Below are 18,511 nucleotides of genomic sequence, written 5' to 3'. Positions count from 1 at the left end.
TGTGCTGTGCTGTGCTGTGCTGCTGTTGTCCATAGGGGCTGTGTCCACTACTTCAAAGTCCATAGGAGCTGGCTGGACTGTGTTGTGCAGTCAGTTGTCCATACGGGCTGTGTCCACTCCAAAGTCCTGTGCAGTGTCCCAGTCCTAAAGGGGTGCTGTAGTGTTGTCCAGGGGGTGCTCTGTCCATCAGGGGTGCTCCCCCCAAGTGCAAAAAATATATATATTTTTCTGTGTTTGTGAATTGTGTGCACTGTGGCTGCACGTGCATCAATAAAGGAGCAGCGCCAAGCGTGCGCCTGTGTCCCATAAGTAAAAGGCCGGCTGGCTTGTCCGTTAAAGGGTGCTGTAACCCCCAAAGGGCACTCCAACCAAATAAAAAAATATATTTTTTTGTGTTTGTGAATTGTGTGCGCAGTAGCCGCACGTGCATCAACAAAGTAGTGCCAAGCGTGCGCCTGTGTCCCATAAATAAAGGGCTGGCTGGATTGACCACTAAAGGGTGCTGTAACCCCCAAAGGGCACTCCAAACAAAATAAAAAAACATTTTCTGTGTTTGTGAATTGTGTGCACTGTGGCTGCACGTGCATCAACAAAGGAGCAGCGCCAAGCGTGCGCCTGTGTCCCATAAGTAAAAGGCCGGCTGGCTTGTCCATTAAAGGGTGCTGTAACCCCCAAAGGGCACTCCAAACAAAATAAAAATATATATTTTTTTGTGTTTGTGAATTGTGTGCGCAGTAGCCGCACGTGCATCAACAAAGTAGTGCCAAGCGTGCGTCTGTGGTCTGTGTCCCATAAATAAAGGGCCAGCTGGATTGACCGCTAAAGGGTGCTGTAACCCCCAAAGGGCACTCCAAACAAAATAAAAAAAAAATTTCTGTGTTTGAGAATTGTGTGCACTGTGGCTACACGTGCATCAACAAAGGAGCAGCGCCAAGCGTGTGCCTGTGTCCCATAAGTAAAGGGCCGGCTGGCTCATTTCTTAAAGGGTGGTGTAACCCACAAAGTGCACTAGTCTCCAAACTTTCTCTGATAAAAATAAAATAGGGAAAGATCAAGAACCACTTCCTCCTAGTGCTGAAGCTGCTGCCACTAGTCATGACATAGACGATAACATGCCATCAACGTCTTCTGCCAAGGCCGATGCCCAATGTCATAGTAGAGGGCACATACAATCCCAAATGACAAAGTTCAGGAAAATGACCTTGAAAAAAACATTTAAATCATCTGAAGAGAAACGTAAACTTGCCAATATGCCATTTACGACACGGAGTGGCAAGGAATGGCTAAGGTCTTTCCCTATGTTCATGACTAGTGGTTCAGCTTCACATGATGATGGAAGCCCTCCTCCCACTAAAAAAAATCAAATGAGTTAAGCTGGCAAAAGCACAGCAAAGAACTGTGCATTCTAAGAAGATATCACAAATCCCCAAGGAGAGTCCAAGTGTGGTGGTGGTTGCGATGCCTGACCTTCCCAGCACTGGACGGGAAGAGGTGGCTCTTTCCACCATTTGCACGACCCCTGCAAGTGCTGAAAGGAGCACCCACAGTCCACTTGCTGATATGCAAATTGAAGATGTCACTGTTGAAGTACAACAGGATGAGGATACTGGTGTAGCTGGCGCTGAGGAGGAAGTTGGCGAGGAGGATTCTGATGATGATGTGGTTTGTTTAAATCAGGCTCCGGGGGAGACAGTTGTCCGTGGGATGAAAAAGCCCATCACGGTCATGCCTAGGCAGAAGACCAAACATTCCACCTCTTTGGTCTGGCAATATTTCTATCCAAATCCGACAACAACTGTCTTGCCATATGTACCATATGTAAAGGTGAAATAAGTAGGGGTAGGGACGTTAACCACCTAGGAACATCCTCCCTTATACGGCACCTGCAGTGCGTTCATAAAAAGTTACTGTCAAGTTCAGAAACTTTGGCTAAGACCGTAAGCAGTCCAGGGACACCTAAATCCCGTTGTCCTGTTGTATCCAAGCGCCTGCAAACCACACCGTCAACTCCCTCTGCGTCAATTTCCTCCTTAGTCAGGATCGGAAGTAGTCCTGCAGGTCATGTCACTGGCATGACTGACTCTCCTATCCGGGATTCCTCCGGAGGATCCTGCATTGCTACGCCTCCTGCTGCCGCTGCTGCTGTTGCTGCTGCTGGGAGTTGTTCATCATCCCAGAGAGGAAGTAGGAACACCACTACTTTTACTAAACAATTGACCCTCCAACAGTCCTTAGCGAGGAGGATGAAGTACGACAGCAGTCATCCTGAAGCAAAACGTATAACTGAGGCCTTGACTGCTATGTTGGTGTTAGACGTGCGTCCGGTATCCGCCATTAGTGCAGTGGGATTTAGACAATTGATGGAGGTAGTGTGTCCCCGGTTCCAAATCCCGTCTAGATTCCACTTCACTAGGCAGGCGATCCCGAGACTGTACAGAAATGTCAGAAAAAGTGTCCTCAGTGTCCTGAAAAATGCCGTTGTACCCAATGTCCACTTAACCACGGACATGTGGACAAGTGGAACAGGGCAGACTAAGGACTATATGACTGTGACAGCCCACTGGGTAGATGTATCACCTTACGCAGCAACAGCAGCAGCGTCACCAGTAGCAGCATCTCAGAAACGCCAGCTCGTACCAAGGCAGGATACGCTGTGTATCACCGGTTTCAGTAAGAGGCACGCCGCCGACAACCTCTTAGAGAAACTGAGGAAAATCATCGCCCAGTGGCTTACCCCACTTACACTCTCCTGGAGATTTGTGATATCTGACAACGCCACCAATATTGTGCGGGCATTACATCTGGGCAAATTCCAGCACGTCCCATGTTTTGCTCACACAATAAACTTGGTGGTGCAGAATTTTCTGAAAAGCGACAGGGGCGTGCAGGAGACGCTTTGTGTGGCCCGAAAAATTTCTGGCCACTTTCGCCATTCAGCGACTGCATTCCGAAGACTGTAGCGCCAGCAAACACTCTTGAACCTGCCCCGCCATCACCTGAAGCAAGAGGTTATGACGCAGTGGTACTCAACCCTCTATATGCTTCAGAGGATGGAGTAGCAGCAAAAGGCTATTCAAGCCTATACATCCACCTATGACATAGGCAAAGGAGGGGGTATGCACCTGACTCAAGCGCAGTGGAGAATGATTTCCGTGTTGTGCAAGGTTCTCCAGCCCTTCGAACTTGCCACACGTGAAGTCAGTTCAGACACTGCCAGCTTGAGTCAGGTCATTCCCCTCATCAGGCTTTTGCAGAAGAAGCTGGAGAAAGTGAAGGAGGAGCTAAGACGGAACGATTCCGCTCGGCATGTGGGACTTGTGGATGAAGCCCTTCATTCGCTTTGCCAGGATTCCAGGGTGGTCAATCTGTTGAAATCAGACCACTACATTTTGGCCACCGTGCTCGATCCTAGGTTTAAAGCCTATGTGGTGTCTCTCTTTCCGGCCAACACAAGCCTGCAGAGGTGCTAAGACCTGCTGGTGAAAACACTGTCAGCTGAAGCGGAACGTGACACGTCAACAGCTCCTTCTTCATTTTCTCCCGCAACTGGGGCTGCCAGGAAAAAACTTAGGTATCCTAAGCAACCCACTGGCGGTGATGCAGGGCAGGCAGGACCAAGTTTGGACATCTGGTCCGGACTGAAGGACCTGGCAACAATTTCTGACATGTCTACTGTCACTGCATAAGATACTGTCACCATTGACAGAATGGTGGAGGATTACATCGGTGACAGCATCCAAGTAGGCATGTCAGACAGTCCATACCTGTACTGGTAGGAAAAAGAGGCAATTTGGAGGCCCCTGTACAAACTGGCTCTATTTTACCTGAGTTGCCCCCCCTCCAGTGTGTACTCCGAAAGAGTATTTAGTGCAGCCGGGAACCTTGTCAGCGAAAGGTGTAGGAGGTTGCTTCCACAAAATGTGGAGAAGATGATGTTCATAAAAATTAATTATCAACTCTTCCAGGGAGAACAGCCTCCAGAACGTACAGAGAGACCTGTGGTGGTGGATTCCAGCGGGGACGAGTTAATACTCTGTGAGGATGAGGATGTACACAACACTGAAGAGGGTGAGGAATCGGTGGATGAGGAGGATGAGGACAACATCTTGCCTCCGTAGAGCCAGTTTGTGCAGGGACAAATTAATTGTCAGCTTGTTTTGTGGGGGCCCAAACGAACCAATCATTTCAGCCACAGTCGTGTGGCAAACCCTGGCGCTGAAATGATTGGTTTGTTAAAGTGTGCATGTCCTGTTTATACAACATAAGGGTGGGTGGGAGGGCCCAAGGACAATTCCATCTTGCACCTCTTTTTTTTCTTTGCATTTGCATTATGTACAGTTTGGGGCCTAGTTTTTCAAACTGCCATCCTGTCTGCCACTGCAGTGCCACTCCTAGATGGGCCACGTGTTTGTGCCGCCCACTCGTATCGCTTAGCATAGTCATCCAGCTACCTCGGTGCAACCTTTTGGACATAAAAACACTATTGTGAGGTGGGAGGTGTTCAGAATAGACTGGAAATGAATGGAAATTAAGGTTATTGAGGTTAATAATAGCATAGGAGCAGAAAAACCCACAAATTCTGTGATTTTAGCTGTTTTTATGCTTTTTTTTAACAAAAAATACAGATCCAAAACACAAAACCCAGAACCCAAAACACGGAAGGGTGGTTTTGGCAAAACCAATCCAGATCCAAAACACAAAGAAAGATCCAGATCCAAAACACAAAACACGAAAAGTGGCTGGTGCACACCCCTAGAAAATAGGGTGACAAATAGCATGGGGTTCTCTCTATTTTACTATAACCAGCACCATGCTGAACCAGCCACACTATAGCAGTTAGTTATTTTACCGAGCCGTTCAGTTTGTTATTTTACTAAGACCATTGGATGCTTACTTGGAATGAAGAGCAGCTCAACCAAGGATTTGGTAAGTAAGAAATTTATGGTTTTGGGTTGTGTATTTTTTTTTTTTAAATAAAAGATTACAAAATGTGGTCTGCAAGTACTGTGGTTATTTTAATATTTTCTTTACAGGCAGACTACAGTTGCTAGCGGGCCCTAAATGTCCAGGTTAATTGGCACTTCTTGTTCCATAAGTGCCATCATGCTGGGGCTGGCTTGCTGGGACTTGTAGTCTACCTGTAACAAATAATATTATTTAACCATTACTCTCACACATACCGCCACCAGGAGAGCGAGGAATAGACCTGGGATTTCAGTCCAGGGCTAGTTGTTCATTAAGAGGGGGGACCCCGGTTTATTTTTGGGATCCTGACTTTCTGGGGAATTCCAGCCCTGGACTGACCAGTTTGGGGCTGGTTACCATTATGGCAGGGAGACCCCACGCTATTGTGTCCTCCTGCTATAATGTCATCCCCATGGCAGGGTCAGCCTGAATGCTAGTTATATAAAAATAGAGGGAACCCCACGTCATTTTTACCCCTATTTTCCCATACCAGTCCAGATTGACAGGTCGATGGCTGGTTACTGATTTTATGCAACTAAAGTTTACTAGAATGTTTTAAGTACACCAGGAAATATAAAACAACAGTACACCATAGTCAAAATATAAAATATAGAGTGCATACTAAACAGTTGAGTACATAGATAGAAAATAAGATATCAAAAAGGGTATATAAATTAAGAATAACTGTGGCATATTATTAATTAGATCAAAAGAAAAAACATAAAGCACATCTAGGAAAATATAATAGAAAGTATAATTATAAAAGAGAAAAACAGAAAAAGTAATCAGAGAGAAAGACCAAGCAAGATGGATTGAGGAGTGGGTGGGGAGTAGGAAGGGCAGGAGGGGGAATACTAGGATATGGGAAACTGAATCCTAGTAGTGTAATAGAAAATAGACATTAAGTTACATTTGTCAGGGTTTTATACTTTTCAGATTCACAGAATTCCAACCAGCTAAACCAAATCGTCGAGTAGATCTGAAACTTATCAGAAGATATAATAATATCATCCATGGACCTATACAGTTCAATTCTTTGCAACCAGTCCACAAGGGTTGAGGTGAGGTAGATTTCCAGCAACAGGGAATAACAGACTTAGCTGCACTATTAAAATACTTCAGTAGTGATTTTTTTATACACATTAATGGTGAATTATGTAAGTTTGAAGGCCAGAATTCTGGTCCATCCAGTACATCTGAACCCAATATTTCAGGTGCAACCAAAATCACCTCATCTAAAAAAAAACTTCAAAACAGGACAGGACCACCATATGTGGAGGGGGTTCCCAAATCCACCCCACACCTCCAGAAGCATGCAGACACCCCAGGGTAAATTTTGGACATGGTGGATGGGCATCAATACCATCAGGAATCAACCTTAAGATGATTCTCAAGAGAAAGGATATTGGAACTACTTCAAGAGATTTCAAATGTAGACTTCCACTGGGGAAGGCTGATATCCATGCTAAAATCTCTCTCCCAGTTTTTAGTAAACTTTGGTATTGTAGAAATGATCCTCAATTAAATATTTGTATATTTTTGATAATATATGTGAAGAAAAAGTCTGAGATACCACCGACTCCAAAGGTGTCAAATCTCGAGGCCATGCTGAACGTAAATCTTTTCTCATAAGAAAACGTTTAATCTGGAGATAATGCCTTATCTCATTATTTGGGAGTTACCATTTAACTGCCCAATCTGAGAGATGCTCTCTAGACCAAAGTGAAAAAGCCTGTCTCGTAGCCTCAGGAGGGAATATAGGATTGTCGAACAATGGAGTTAGAGGGGAATAAGTTGAGGAAATATACTTCTTACCACTAAGACGCTTCCATATCGTGAGAGTGAGCCCGATGGTAGGATTTGAGACCTCAAGTGGACTAAAAAGCCAAGGCAAAGTAATTAATGGACATGTTATAAAGGAGCCCTCAAAAAATACCCATTGTTTCGTGGAGTTTGGCCTTGACCAATTATAAACTCTACTGTACATAACTGCATCATAGTGAATGCCAAAATTAGGAAGTTGGAGACCACCCAAATGTCTCTTCCTGAACAAAACATCATGTTTAAAACGTGGAGTTCTCCCACCCCACACTAAATGTCTCACCATTCTATAAAGATCTGCATACCAACTACTCTGGATCAGCACCAGTAGGGCCTGTAGTAGATAAAATATAAGAGGCAAGATATTTATTTTAATTATATTAATTCAAGAGAGACAATTTTTAATCCGACTCAGCTCCCTGAAGGCCCACAATGCAGGGGTTTGCCCGTACGGCTCTTGCCAGTGCCTCCATGCATAACACAGATACCAGCGGAGATAATGGACAACCCTGATTTGTACCATTTGAGATTCAAACAGGACTCGAAAAGTCCCCATAGAATGACCCTGGCAGAGGGAACCCTATATAATGCCAAAATCCTATGTCTTAAACCCATGTGTTCCAACAGGCCTTGCATAAACCCTCAGTTGATTCGGTCAAAATCCTTTTCAGCGTCAGTCGATGGTTCCCAATTTTAATGGAGACCGAATGCATTTTTTTAAAGAAAACATTTGTTCTCTGTTTAATATTACTAAGCCTGCACAGATCAGTATGATCAGTACATTGCTTTGAATCCACCACAGATTGACAGCGGATTTATACTGTTGACAGCAGAGTCTATCACAAAGGGGTGACCTGATGAGGTTTTACACAGATACCATACAACTGGTATCACCAGCACTTTGGAATAAACATTAAAATACGATGGTTAGTAAATCCTGCATTTAGACCCTGGTGATGGTGATGTCCAACGTTTTGGTTTAGAAGTCAAACACAATTCTTAGTAAATTTACAACCCAGAATTCAACCTTGATTATTATATTTCAAATTTTTTTGCCTTTAAAAAAGGTAACAATTAACATCGATTTTTACTGGTTTAAACTGTGCAACATGTTTTCATTTTCATTTTATGATATCCTCAATAAAACTTAATAGTAATACATGCATTCATTGAAAAATGTGAATTCTTCTCTATATCTTTATTTGGATGGCTAATACACCATAATCGGAACACTCAATCTGTGTTACTGTGTTATATAGCAATGCTAGGCAAATTATATAATGAGATCTTGTCTTGAGAATTGAGATTAAATTATTTTTTATTTAGATCAATTTTTAACTGATTGCAGAGCATGTGCTGTACCCAGAAGTTCATAATATTTGTGTTGTGAGTGACCAGGGAGCATAAGGTATAGTGGACAAGATAGAGGAGTGTTATTTACTCAGTGCACATTACCAGGTTCAAAGAGAGCCACAATTATAATGGCAAAGCAAATACATAAATTGGTCAGATGAACAGAATGACTGTATTACTCTCAGTGAAAATCATCAAATACACTATAGGATGTACATTTTATATAGTACAGATACACTTAGATAACAGGAATAATCAGGCATGAACAGGCACTTTCAGACTTGAAGCAATTCATGCTTAAATTGTCCTGCACATAAAGTGCTAGGTTTCCTAGGACAATATACAACTTCTACAGCTGATCACCTGAAATTATAATCACAACTGAAAGGTACATTGCGGGAAATATAGTAAATAGATCAAATTCAAGAAGAATTGAATTCAAAACACAGGCAGTAATGCTGAGATTTGTTTATCATGTTCTAAACCATACTTGGAGAGCGTTAAGTTAGACTAGAATACGGGTAGGCAATTGTGGCAATCCAGCTGCTGTGGAACTACACATCACAGCATGTTCTGCCACAGTTTTGATCTTAGGACATGCTAGAACTGTGGCAGGACATTCTGGAATGTGTAGTTCCATAGTAGCTGGAGCGCTGCATGTTGCCTACCCCTGCGCTTGAACATATTTCTAAATTATAAATAAGGAACTGCCTTCCAGGGTATGTAGTTGGAAATTACAATACATCAGAATCAACCTAAACATTTTGGTAAAATCCTATAAAAAGTAAATAATAATCTTTGAGGCAATTCCATTAAATATGAATCCTGCAATATACTGTTGCAATGGTGTAGAAAGCTAGTAATGGTGGAACATTGCTTGTCTTACGTCGAACCCCTATTGGGTTGAACAGCAAAAAGGGCGATGTTACTGTGCTGTAATTATTTATAACTTCCACAGTTACCACACATCAAGATAATTGAACGGCTCCTATAAACTGAGGATTTGGTATTGCTCACTGGTAACCACAATTGTTTTTAGGAATCATAATAATTGTGAAGAATAGGGTGGAATTTTTCAGATGAATGGTTGTATGGGCCTTGATATTTAATAACATGAAAAAAAGAAAAGGCCAGAGAAAAAAGAAGCATAGTTTGACCCTACACAGAATGGCTGGGTGAGTTATGAAGTCTACTCTAGGCCAGCCAAAAATAAGCTATTCAGTAAAGAGTGGGATGATCACCAATTGGAGATCTACCTGGTATTCACTTGCATCTGTAATATGGAAGCAGATGGTGAGCAATAATCTGAGGCCATTCAAAAGCCAACAAGCTCCACAAAACTCCATTTAGTTTGCTTCAACTATCTTCTTCAAAGAGATTTTAATCCTTAGTGAATTAGTTTCCTTATGTCTAATATAGTCACATTTTTTATTGGTTTATATTCATTGATAAGTAATAGGTTATGCACAACATACTTTCTGCTGTGTCTCCAGCTAAAACTCTTATTTTTGGGATGTTTGTGTTAGGATGTATTGTATTGTTTAGCATTAACTTTATGACACCTTGTTGTTACATTCTTCTTCGACCTCCACTCCCATCTACTGATCATCAATATAACACAACACCTTCTACCTTTATCCCATCCCACCCTAAACTTACTTTTGAAGACCCATATAGGGGACACCTCATCCCCCTAAAGTCCTGTCTGTTACTTCTGGCTGAGCACCTCCACCACTTTTTACAGCCCTTTCACCCAGCCCACCTCCCCCAGCAAGGCTCACTGGCTGCTGCCCAGCATATCTTTTGGTTGCCTCAGTAACACCACTTACTCTAATTTTGGACACTTTACTTGGGACCAACATTTACACTTTACCATAAACTTCCCTAATCTTTCGCCACTCGCCACTGCACCAGCATAAGATCACCAACAGGCATCTATTCCATAAAAGAGTAACCCAGCCTCTGAGCTACAAAAAAACTCATCCAATTCTAACCTCATCATGTCCCTGTATGCTAATGATTACATTCTCAAAATACAAGTACTCTAGCCATATATTACCTTAAGAGGCAGAAAGCAAACCTTCTTTTCTAAGAGATGCATACTCATCCTTCTCTTATAAGTAAAGCTAATCGACAAGACTTTTACTCTGACAAGAATTACAAGGGGACTAATTATTAGCATAGTCCCTATGAAGATAGTAAGCTCCTTTTCTGACTCAAAGGGATGCTATAATATTATATTTACACAGAACAACCACTGTGGCCTTAGTCTATGCCACCAATATGTGTACATGTTTCAATATATTTTTCCTGTGACTTGAGGGACTCTCTTGTGGTCAAATCATAAATGGTATTCCTGAACCAAAATAGGAAAGTTGTCATCTATGGAAATTAGCAGTCTTATCTCCATTAATCCAGACAATTTTTTAGAGTATTAAAACAGAATTAAATTTTGTTCGCAGAAGTACTGAATCCACAAAGCACACCTATACTTATTGCTCTCCTTCCTACACCTCCATAGGAGGAATGATCTAATCTTGGTTAAAGGTTTAGCGATCCATAATCTATTGTTTACTATAAGGATCAAGCAGTATTCTTTGCTCCCTGTTGAGCAATGTTACTGGGGGCTCAATTATTCTTTTATTCTGAAACCTGAGATCATTGACTTTGGCCCAATTCAGAGTTGAATGCAAGTTGGCAATAATTACACCTGCATACACAGAGCTAAATGCAGATATACAGAGCTTCATTATAAAACTGCACCATGCCTATTCATATACTTGGTTTTATAAACATCATCATTATCAGTGCATACTTCCACTAGTGCTATCCTTGATGCAAAAAATTCTTCACCTGAGAACAAGCATAATTTCACATGTGCACAACTGTGCATAGCTTGAAATTCTGTTGACATGCTTTCGGCAAACCCTTCCTAAACCTAATTTACATGTGAACACTTTTGTTCCACCCAGTTACTTCCCTTTAGCTACAATTGGAGATATGATTGAGTTGCTTACAATTCAGCATCACTTACAGTTATGTAACACCCAGCTCTGGAGCATGTGAAGTGTGAAAACACGTAAAATTAATCTACAAAGTAGCAAGTAGCATTTAAATCTGCATTAGCTCCTTGGTGTTGTCATCTACTCTTCTCTTAGCTTCACTGCACACATCCAGTCCCTTACACACTCTTATTGACTCCTCCTCCAAACCATTGCCATAATATACCCTTTTCTTACCCAGGATATAATCAAAACCCTTGTCCATTTTCTCATTATTTCCCATCTTTATTACTGCACCCTCCACCTATATGGCATTGCCCTCACCCATCTGCCGCCTCTATAATCCATTCTGAATGCAACAGTAAGAGTAATCTATAACTACCACTACCTGAAGTACCCAGCATTGCCACGGTTTAAATCTTCAAGTTACTAACTTATCAATGAGTTGGATGTAACTGTCAATATTTTAAAAATAATAAAAATAAATAGCAGCTCAGTAGCTCTACCAACACACTCATGAGGAAAGTTCTGCCCAGCGCAGTCCGCTGTGAGTTCTGACCTGAACTCCAACCACTACATTAGACATCCCAGACAAATTGCCACCTCTCTGTGAAGTTTTTATCAAAATCCATCCAATGAAAGGCCCAGAACAGTCTCCCCAGGTCAAAGTTCTGCCCAGCATCCCCGGATCAAAGTTCTGCCCAGAATACACCAACGGGAGGTCTGACTAGGAACCTAACCCCCTAAAACCTGGTCAGGATCCAACTGGACCACCTCAAGTTGATTTCATACCAATTGGTGCAACAAATGCATAAATGGACAGACAAACAGACCAATGAATTTTATATATAAGATTCTACCGTTGTCACACATCCACTACTTCATTTTGCAAATCCAAACACGGATTAACCATTACCTCTATAATTCAATTTAGCAGCTCACTCTCACCTGCAGAGCCTGCACCAGCAACTACCCTTCTTACTATGCAGGCCTCATCACAAAATGCACCACAGCTTAACCTTTCTGGCATGCCTCTGACCTACACTGTACAACCCCTCCCGTCTTCAAGACTTTCTCTGCACTTCTGCACATCTATGGATCGGCATGCCTTTTACTCATGAAAAGGACCATCTCAAACTCTTTCTCATGTTTGTACCTCCTTGGTCTGCCTCGTGTTTGTACTTGTTACAGTATGTTTCATTTGTATTTGTATGATTTGAAATACTGACTATCTGGAACTGCAAAGTTTGTACCACCTTACAAATAAACAATGATGATTTAACTGACTACAGTAGTAGATATAATCATTTAATTGCAGCAAAGTACTCAGGGCCTGATTCAGACCCGGACGCTATGCTGTGCTCGCTCGCATTGAGTGATTTTTCACAATCTGCACATGCATATGGGTCACAATGCGCGTGCGCGAACCAGTCATTACGATGGGAAAGTGCTCGCCCGTAGCCCACAGTTGGGCCGCTATTTTGAGTGACAGATAGTGCCGTTTGTGGGTGGTAACAGATAGTGCCATTTGTGGGAAGGTGCTTGTAAACGGGGGTGTGGATGTGCGAACGCAGGCGTGCCCGACCGTCAGAACGGCGTTTAATGGGTGTGCATAATTAGCAAAGTAGCGTCATTATACACGTGACTGGGTTGTATTTTAGCCTGAACTGCTCGCAATGTTGTGGTGGGAAAAGGCTACCCAAGCACTGCGAGCAGCTCCGATGGCTCTCGATGTTCTCGATTAATCCTACAACTGCCGGAGATGACGTGTGTTGCGAGTGGCAAAGGGGCGTCTTATTACTTAGTGGGCGGCTTCACGCGACGCAGTGCGAGCACATGATTTAAATAGCCGGCCCTTTTAGCCAGCAAGCAGCCGCAAATAGCATCTGGATCTGAATCAGGCCCTCAGTACTATATAGAAATATACCTGCAGATATTCATAGATGGCTCAAGCTAAATCCCATGGACTGGCAATCCAAAACAGTCAAAATGAGTGCACTGTTGAGGCTCCAATATGTGTCTCGAGCATGAAAGACCTCAAGGAACTCCATTGTAAAATGACAAATTTTCTATTGGCAACCAAACAGCCATGTCTGAAATTTTGTCCCAGACCCCCCAAATTTTTATCTTCAATAATATTTTTATGGAACATACAGATGTGTCCTCATACACCTACCATCTATATGCCTTACAGTACAAGCCATCCAAGGCAACTTGGACGCTCAGAGAGGAGCAGCGTACTATTTTTTTTTGCAGAGTCAGCAAAAAGTCACTTATAGGGGTATATTTACTAAAGTGTGGGTTTTCATAAGTGGAGATGTTGCCCATAGCAACCAATCAGAATCTAGCTATTATATTATAGAAGGTGTTAGATCAATGTTAAGTAGAACTTGATTGGTTCCTATGGGCAAAATCTCAACTCAACTAAAAATCCACACTTAAGTAAATATACCCCATAGTGTACTAGAAATGTTAGACTGCAACATTAACCGCAAATGAATTGGTTTTACACACTTACAAAGTAGCAAATTAAGCACAACGGAACTTGTAAGGAAAAGCCACAGCTGTTCGCTTTGGAGACCTTCTTACACAGATTCAGACTTAGTCGCACACAGATATCCAAATGTTGCACATCATTATGTTCAGTGTAATCTAGCAATGTAGTTTTGTTGTTCCCAGTTGTATTTTTATGCAAATAAAATGCACATTTTTGAGCAAGAAAGACGATTATTGCTGTTGAGTGACCTGCGCACTGAGCATGACTATTGGAGAAACTGAAGCCACAATGTAAATGACACATCTGTATCTCATGCATTATATCAAACTCACTGAGTAAATTCATAGCTATCTGGTACCAATGGTTAAATTATTATAGAGCCAACCTTTCAATATACCTGGGATTATGATTTAAATGAGGTTTGTGGCCAGAAGACTGGGTCACTCAATTATTTGGCAGAACACTTTGCTTTGGCTCACATAACTTTCCAAGGTGTGTTGCATAAGCCACTCAATGTATAAATGCCTAAACCACTAAATGAAATTTGTATTTTGCTTAATCATTAAAAGCTTTACTTGTTACATTGGTAGTCTTCTGTCCTATCTATCTGGTGCACTACTTTTTCAGGAAGTCAGATAAATAGAGCACAAGAGTGTTTTCATCCTTGAAGTAATAACTTGAACCAGAAAGACAAGCATGAAAAAATGTACTTAAGATAATACCGTGTGAATGCCAAGTCCATTCAGCATGTAAAGTACATCTTCTGTTGCAACATTCCCTGTTGCCCCATTTGCATAAGGGCATCCACCTAGTCCAGAAACTGCGCTGTCCACGACACTAACACCCATCTATGAATAAAAATTAAAAATCAGATGACATGCATTCACAAAACAGCATTGTGACATGGGGCCTCGTTTACTAACAAGTTTTATCACCAAAACGAGTGATAAATTTCACTATGTATGATAATAGTGCCCCAGCCAATCAGATCTCCCAACTGTCAACTGTTACAAAAATGACAGTCAGGAGCTGATTGGCTGGAGCACCATTTATCATACACAGTGACATTTATCACTCATTTTGATGATAAAACTAGTTAGTAAATGGGGGCCATAATGCGGGACTACCAACCTGTTTCTCATCTGATCCAGAGCAGTGACACAGACACTGTAAGGGCTTATTCACACACAACAGTTTTGTCCATCCGGCAAAAATACTGGCTTTTTTTTACCGTTTTTAAACTGCATTGGAAGTTACAATATTAGGGCTTCCACATTGCACGAACACGACACGGTCGACGTGTTACAGCTGTGATAACCACTGACTAGGATGGCTACCGTCCACAGTTTCAGTGTTAAATATTGAAAATAAATTTTTACACACTGCAAAAACATCACACATGGCACAATACCATTTTGTGTGAAAGGGACTGAACCACAGGAAAAAATTACTTCTGTATTTTTTCTGCCCGGACAAAAACGATGTGTGTCAAAAGGACCTAAGTGTATATCCAGTATATACAATAAAAGCAGAAAGAAGGAGCTGCATGACCAGTGATTGTCCTTATTGCCTGTTATGTTAGAGACTGGGAGATATCACATGATTTTGCAAGGTTTAGTACCATTTATTGCATGTTGTTGTATTTGGGGTAGTTGCCTTTGTTCCTATTTATGTAAATATATGGTTTAAATATGCAGCACAGAGAATTTCTCCCTATAAGCTAATTTCCTCCTAACCCCCGCACCTAGAACTAGATCACTAGAACTGGAGACAACTGGAAGTCTGTTGGTTGCAAGGTCCACTTTCTATAGCTCTTTGTAAGAGAAATCTATTCTCTGGAGCTGTATACTACCCAAAGGTAGTATACATGAATGTTTTTAGTCAATCTATATACTGTACAAGCAGTGTTAGGAGCAGGAGCCTAGTGTTCCAGGTGGTCCACATCGGGCTACTTCCAATCTGCTTTATTCTCTGTCTTGTAATAAAGCAGAGAATAAGACTGATTAGGGCAGGAGACTTGTTGGAGAGGAGTGCGCTCCTGCACTGTCTTCCTCACCTCTGTTCTGTAGACCTGGCGGGATGATATCACAGAGCATTGGTGACCCTGCGCGCATTACTGTGTTGAGTGGCATGGTGCTACATAGCTGTGTTCCTCAGGGGGGAGATAGATTACTGCTGTATATTACCTGCATTATCGCTGATATAGCCACTGTTGTTATCACTGCTGTTACCAGTGTGTGTGTTACCGCTGTTACCAATAAACCTGAAAGCCTGGTTAAGGACCTACTGTGTGGACTAACTTTTATTTCAAATACCACTGGTACCTTTTGTAATCACCCAGTTTCTTCACCAGGTCATAGGTATTATCAATAAGCCTATCATATAATATCCTCTGCACAATGCATGGAGGTCACACAGCACACCAGAGGAGGCAGTATAATAAGATCTGCCTCCTTCCTCTGCAGGTTCCAGCTATGTTGTTGTTTAATCTATCTTTTTTACATAAGATCCAGGGAAAAGGAGGATTGTTTTCAATGGTTTCAGTTCACAGGTCTAACGCAGGGGAGCAGGTTGTGTGACTGAGGTGCTAAGGTTTGCAGGAAGGAAAGAGAAAAGGAAAGAGGTAAAGAAGGATCCCCTCATAGACTACCACCCAATAACATTACATATTCCAAGTATATATGTAGCAGGTAATCCAGCTAGTAATCTACAGAGCAGATGTCTCACTCTGCTGCTAGGAACAGCTGACTTCACGCACTGAGAACAGCATCCCACATATAAATCAGGGTTGGCAGGTCTGACAAAAAGATTCATGCCTGCAAGTACCACACTTTCAGTTCCTCTTCCGTGGACTGATGTCTATGTGACCTGTCTGGCAGAGATTGGTGCCACTGCCATATTCAATGCAATTTGCATATTCCCAGGCAGGACAATAGTGCAAATACTGCTATGCAAGAGACCCCTTCCTTTCTGATACTAATCCTGTCAGTTCCAGCTATGCAACATCCAGTAGCTCGCATCAGGCTCTTCCTCTCTGAGAATGCTACCAAACTGGTTATCCAGCACTACTCATTTCTCGCCTCAACCACTGCAACCATTTGCTCACTAGCCTCCCACGTTCCCATCTTGCTCCCCTCTAATCTGTTCTCAATGCTGTAGCTAGACTTATCTTCCTCTCATTTTACATCTGTCACTCCCCTCTGCCAAAACCTGCACTGGCTCCCATTCCCCTACAGAATCCTCTTCAAACTCATCACCTTCACATACAAAGCCCTCTCTAACTCTACTGCTCCCTACATCTCAAACCTCATCTCCTTACATACTCCATCCCGCCCTTTCCAGTCAGCCGATGACCAATGCCTCTCCTCTACCCTGGTTACTGCATCTCATGCTAGTATCCAAGATTTTGCTCATGTGGCCCCCCTTCACTGGAATGAGCTCCGTCGCTCTATCAGGCTCTCCCCAACCTCAAACGTGCACTGAAACCCCCCTGTTCATGAAAGCATACCCTTCCTCCACATAACCTTGTCACCAGGTCACTCACCCTCCTACATCAGTCATCTCTACCTCGCCAACTTCCAGCCCTCAGGTCCCCATCCACTTGCTCATTCCTCATGTCATCTGTCTGTCTCCCCTCTCCCCTAGATTGTAAGCTCCTAAGAGCAGGGTCCTTCTCCCTCCTGTTCTCACAGCCCCCTTCTCTAACACTTTAAGGACATCCTTCACCTACTCAGTGGCCATTTAGCTAGGAATTCCTGTCGCTCATAGCCGTTTGTCTCTTCCAGTGGCTCTACTACTGCAAGTAGTGCCGTCACTTTTGGAGACAGATGCCACCTTTCGCCAATTTCTCCCTCGCTCACCTTGCTTCCCAGATGTATTGTGTACTGAGAATTGTGTTGCTAATTGTTACTTGTGCTGTGTTTATGTTTTGTTTACTGTAATGTAATGTTCTGTGAACCCTGCACTGTCCTACTGTTGCTGTATGTACGGCGCTGGGGACCACTTGTGGCGCCCTATAAATAAAATGTAATAATACTAAATATAATAATAATCATGGGACAAATCTATGTCTATTTAACTTATTATTTATATCTGCAGTGTAGCATTCAGGCATATATGTGACAAACAAAATGTAATCATGTACACTAGGCAGTAAATAGATAAATGTATAATCAGCACATCTTTACCTAGTTTATCTGAAATTACAATTTCCTTAAGACATGTAACTGTTACATATTGCATATAACAGCAAGAAAGAATATTAGCATACAGCTAAGATAAAAGAGGGTGAGCCACATAACTATCAAAACAATCCTGTAACATCTTGTTACGTATTCTATCCTAGCAAGTTGATCCTTAGCAAGTTCCCACATTGCCCTCTTGCTGCAACCCATCAATACTACACAATACAATCTCTTTTTGTATCAAATACACTGGAGTTTTGATTAGGCTTTTCAGTGTATTTCTTAATGAGTCTGATTTGTCTGAGCAAGTATCTTTCTGAGAAATACTACATGTTCCAATTAATGAATTAGCACTACACTGGTGACTGATTATACATTTATAAATCCCCATTCCCAATCAATATGTTCTGCACCTAGAATTTATATTAGTTAGAATGAACTTTCTGTGCTTATAATACTCTATTTATGTACCCTATTTTGAATATCTGCGCGTGCGAATGTGCATGATGCAGACAGCTCCTACTATGCCAATGCCTGATTGACACGCAGAGGCATTTAAGGGTTGGTGTGGGGGCAGGGACAGCCGACATTCCCTGAAATGGGGCATGTCGGCCCCATTTTCCAGGAATGGCAAGACCAGAGGCAGCGTCCACGGATGCAGTTTTCTGGCCTCGCAGGCCATTCAGCCT

The 18,511-nt window shown here is 42.3% G+C and overlaps 1 protein-coding gene across 2 annotated transcripts in view; it reads right to left on the bottom strand.

Moving 5' to 3' along the window:
* Positions 1 to 18,511, bottom strand: part of HMGCLL1 (3-hydroxy-3-methylglutaryl-CoA lyase like 1) — a 142,093-nt gene that overhangs the window by 9,666 nt on the left and 113,916 nt on the right. For both annotated transcript variants that reach the window (XM_088479742.1, XM_088479741.1), the window contains one exon: positions 14,361 to 14,486. In XM_088479742.1, the coding sequence (XP_088335868.1) occupies positions 14,361 to 14,486 (126 nt within the window). The remainder of the gene's footprint in view (positions 1 to 14,360; positions 14,487 to 18,511) is intronic.

This window comes from Taudactylus pleione, unplaced genomic scaffold (assembly GCF_031769625.1).
Source record: "Taudactylus pleione unplaced genomic scaffold, aTauple2 ptg000244l, whole genome shotgun sequence".
In the NCBI taxonomy this organism is placed as follows: Eukaryota; Metazoa; Chordata; class Amphibia; order Anura; family Myobatrachidae; genus Taudactylus; species Taudactylus pleione.
This window is presented reverse-complemented; position numbering and strand designations above follow the sequence as displayed.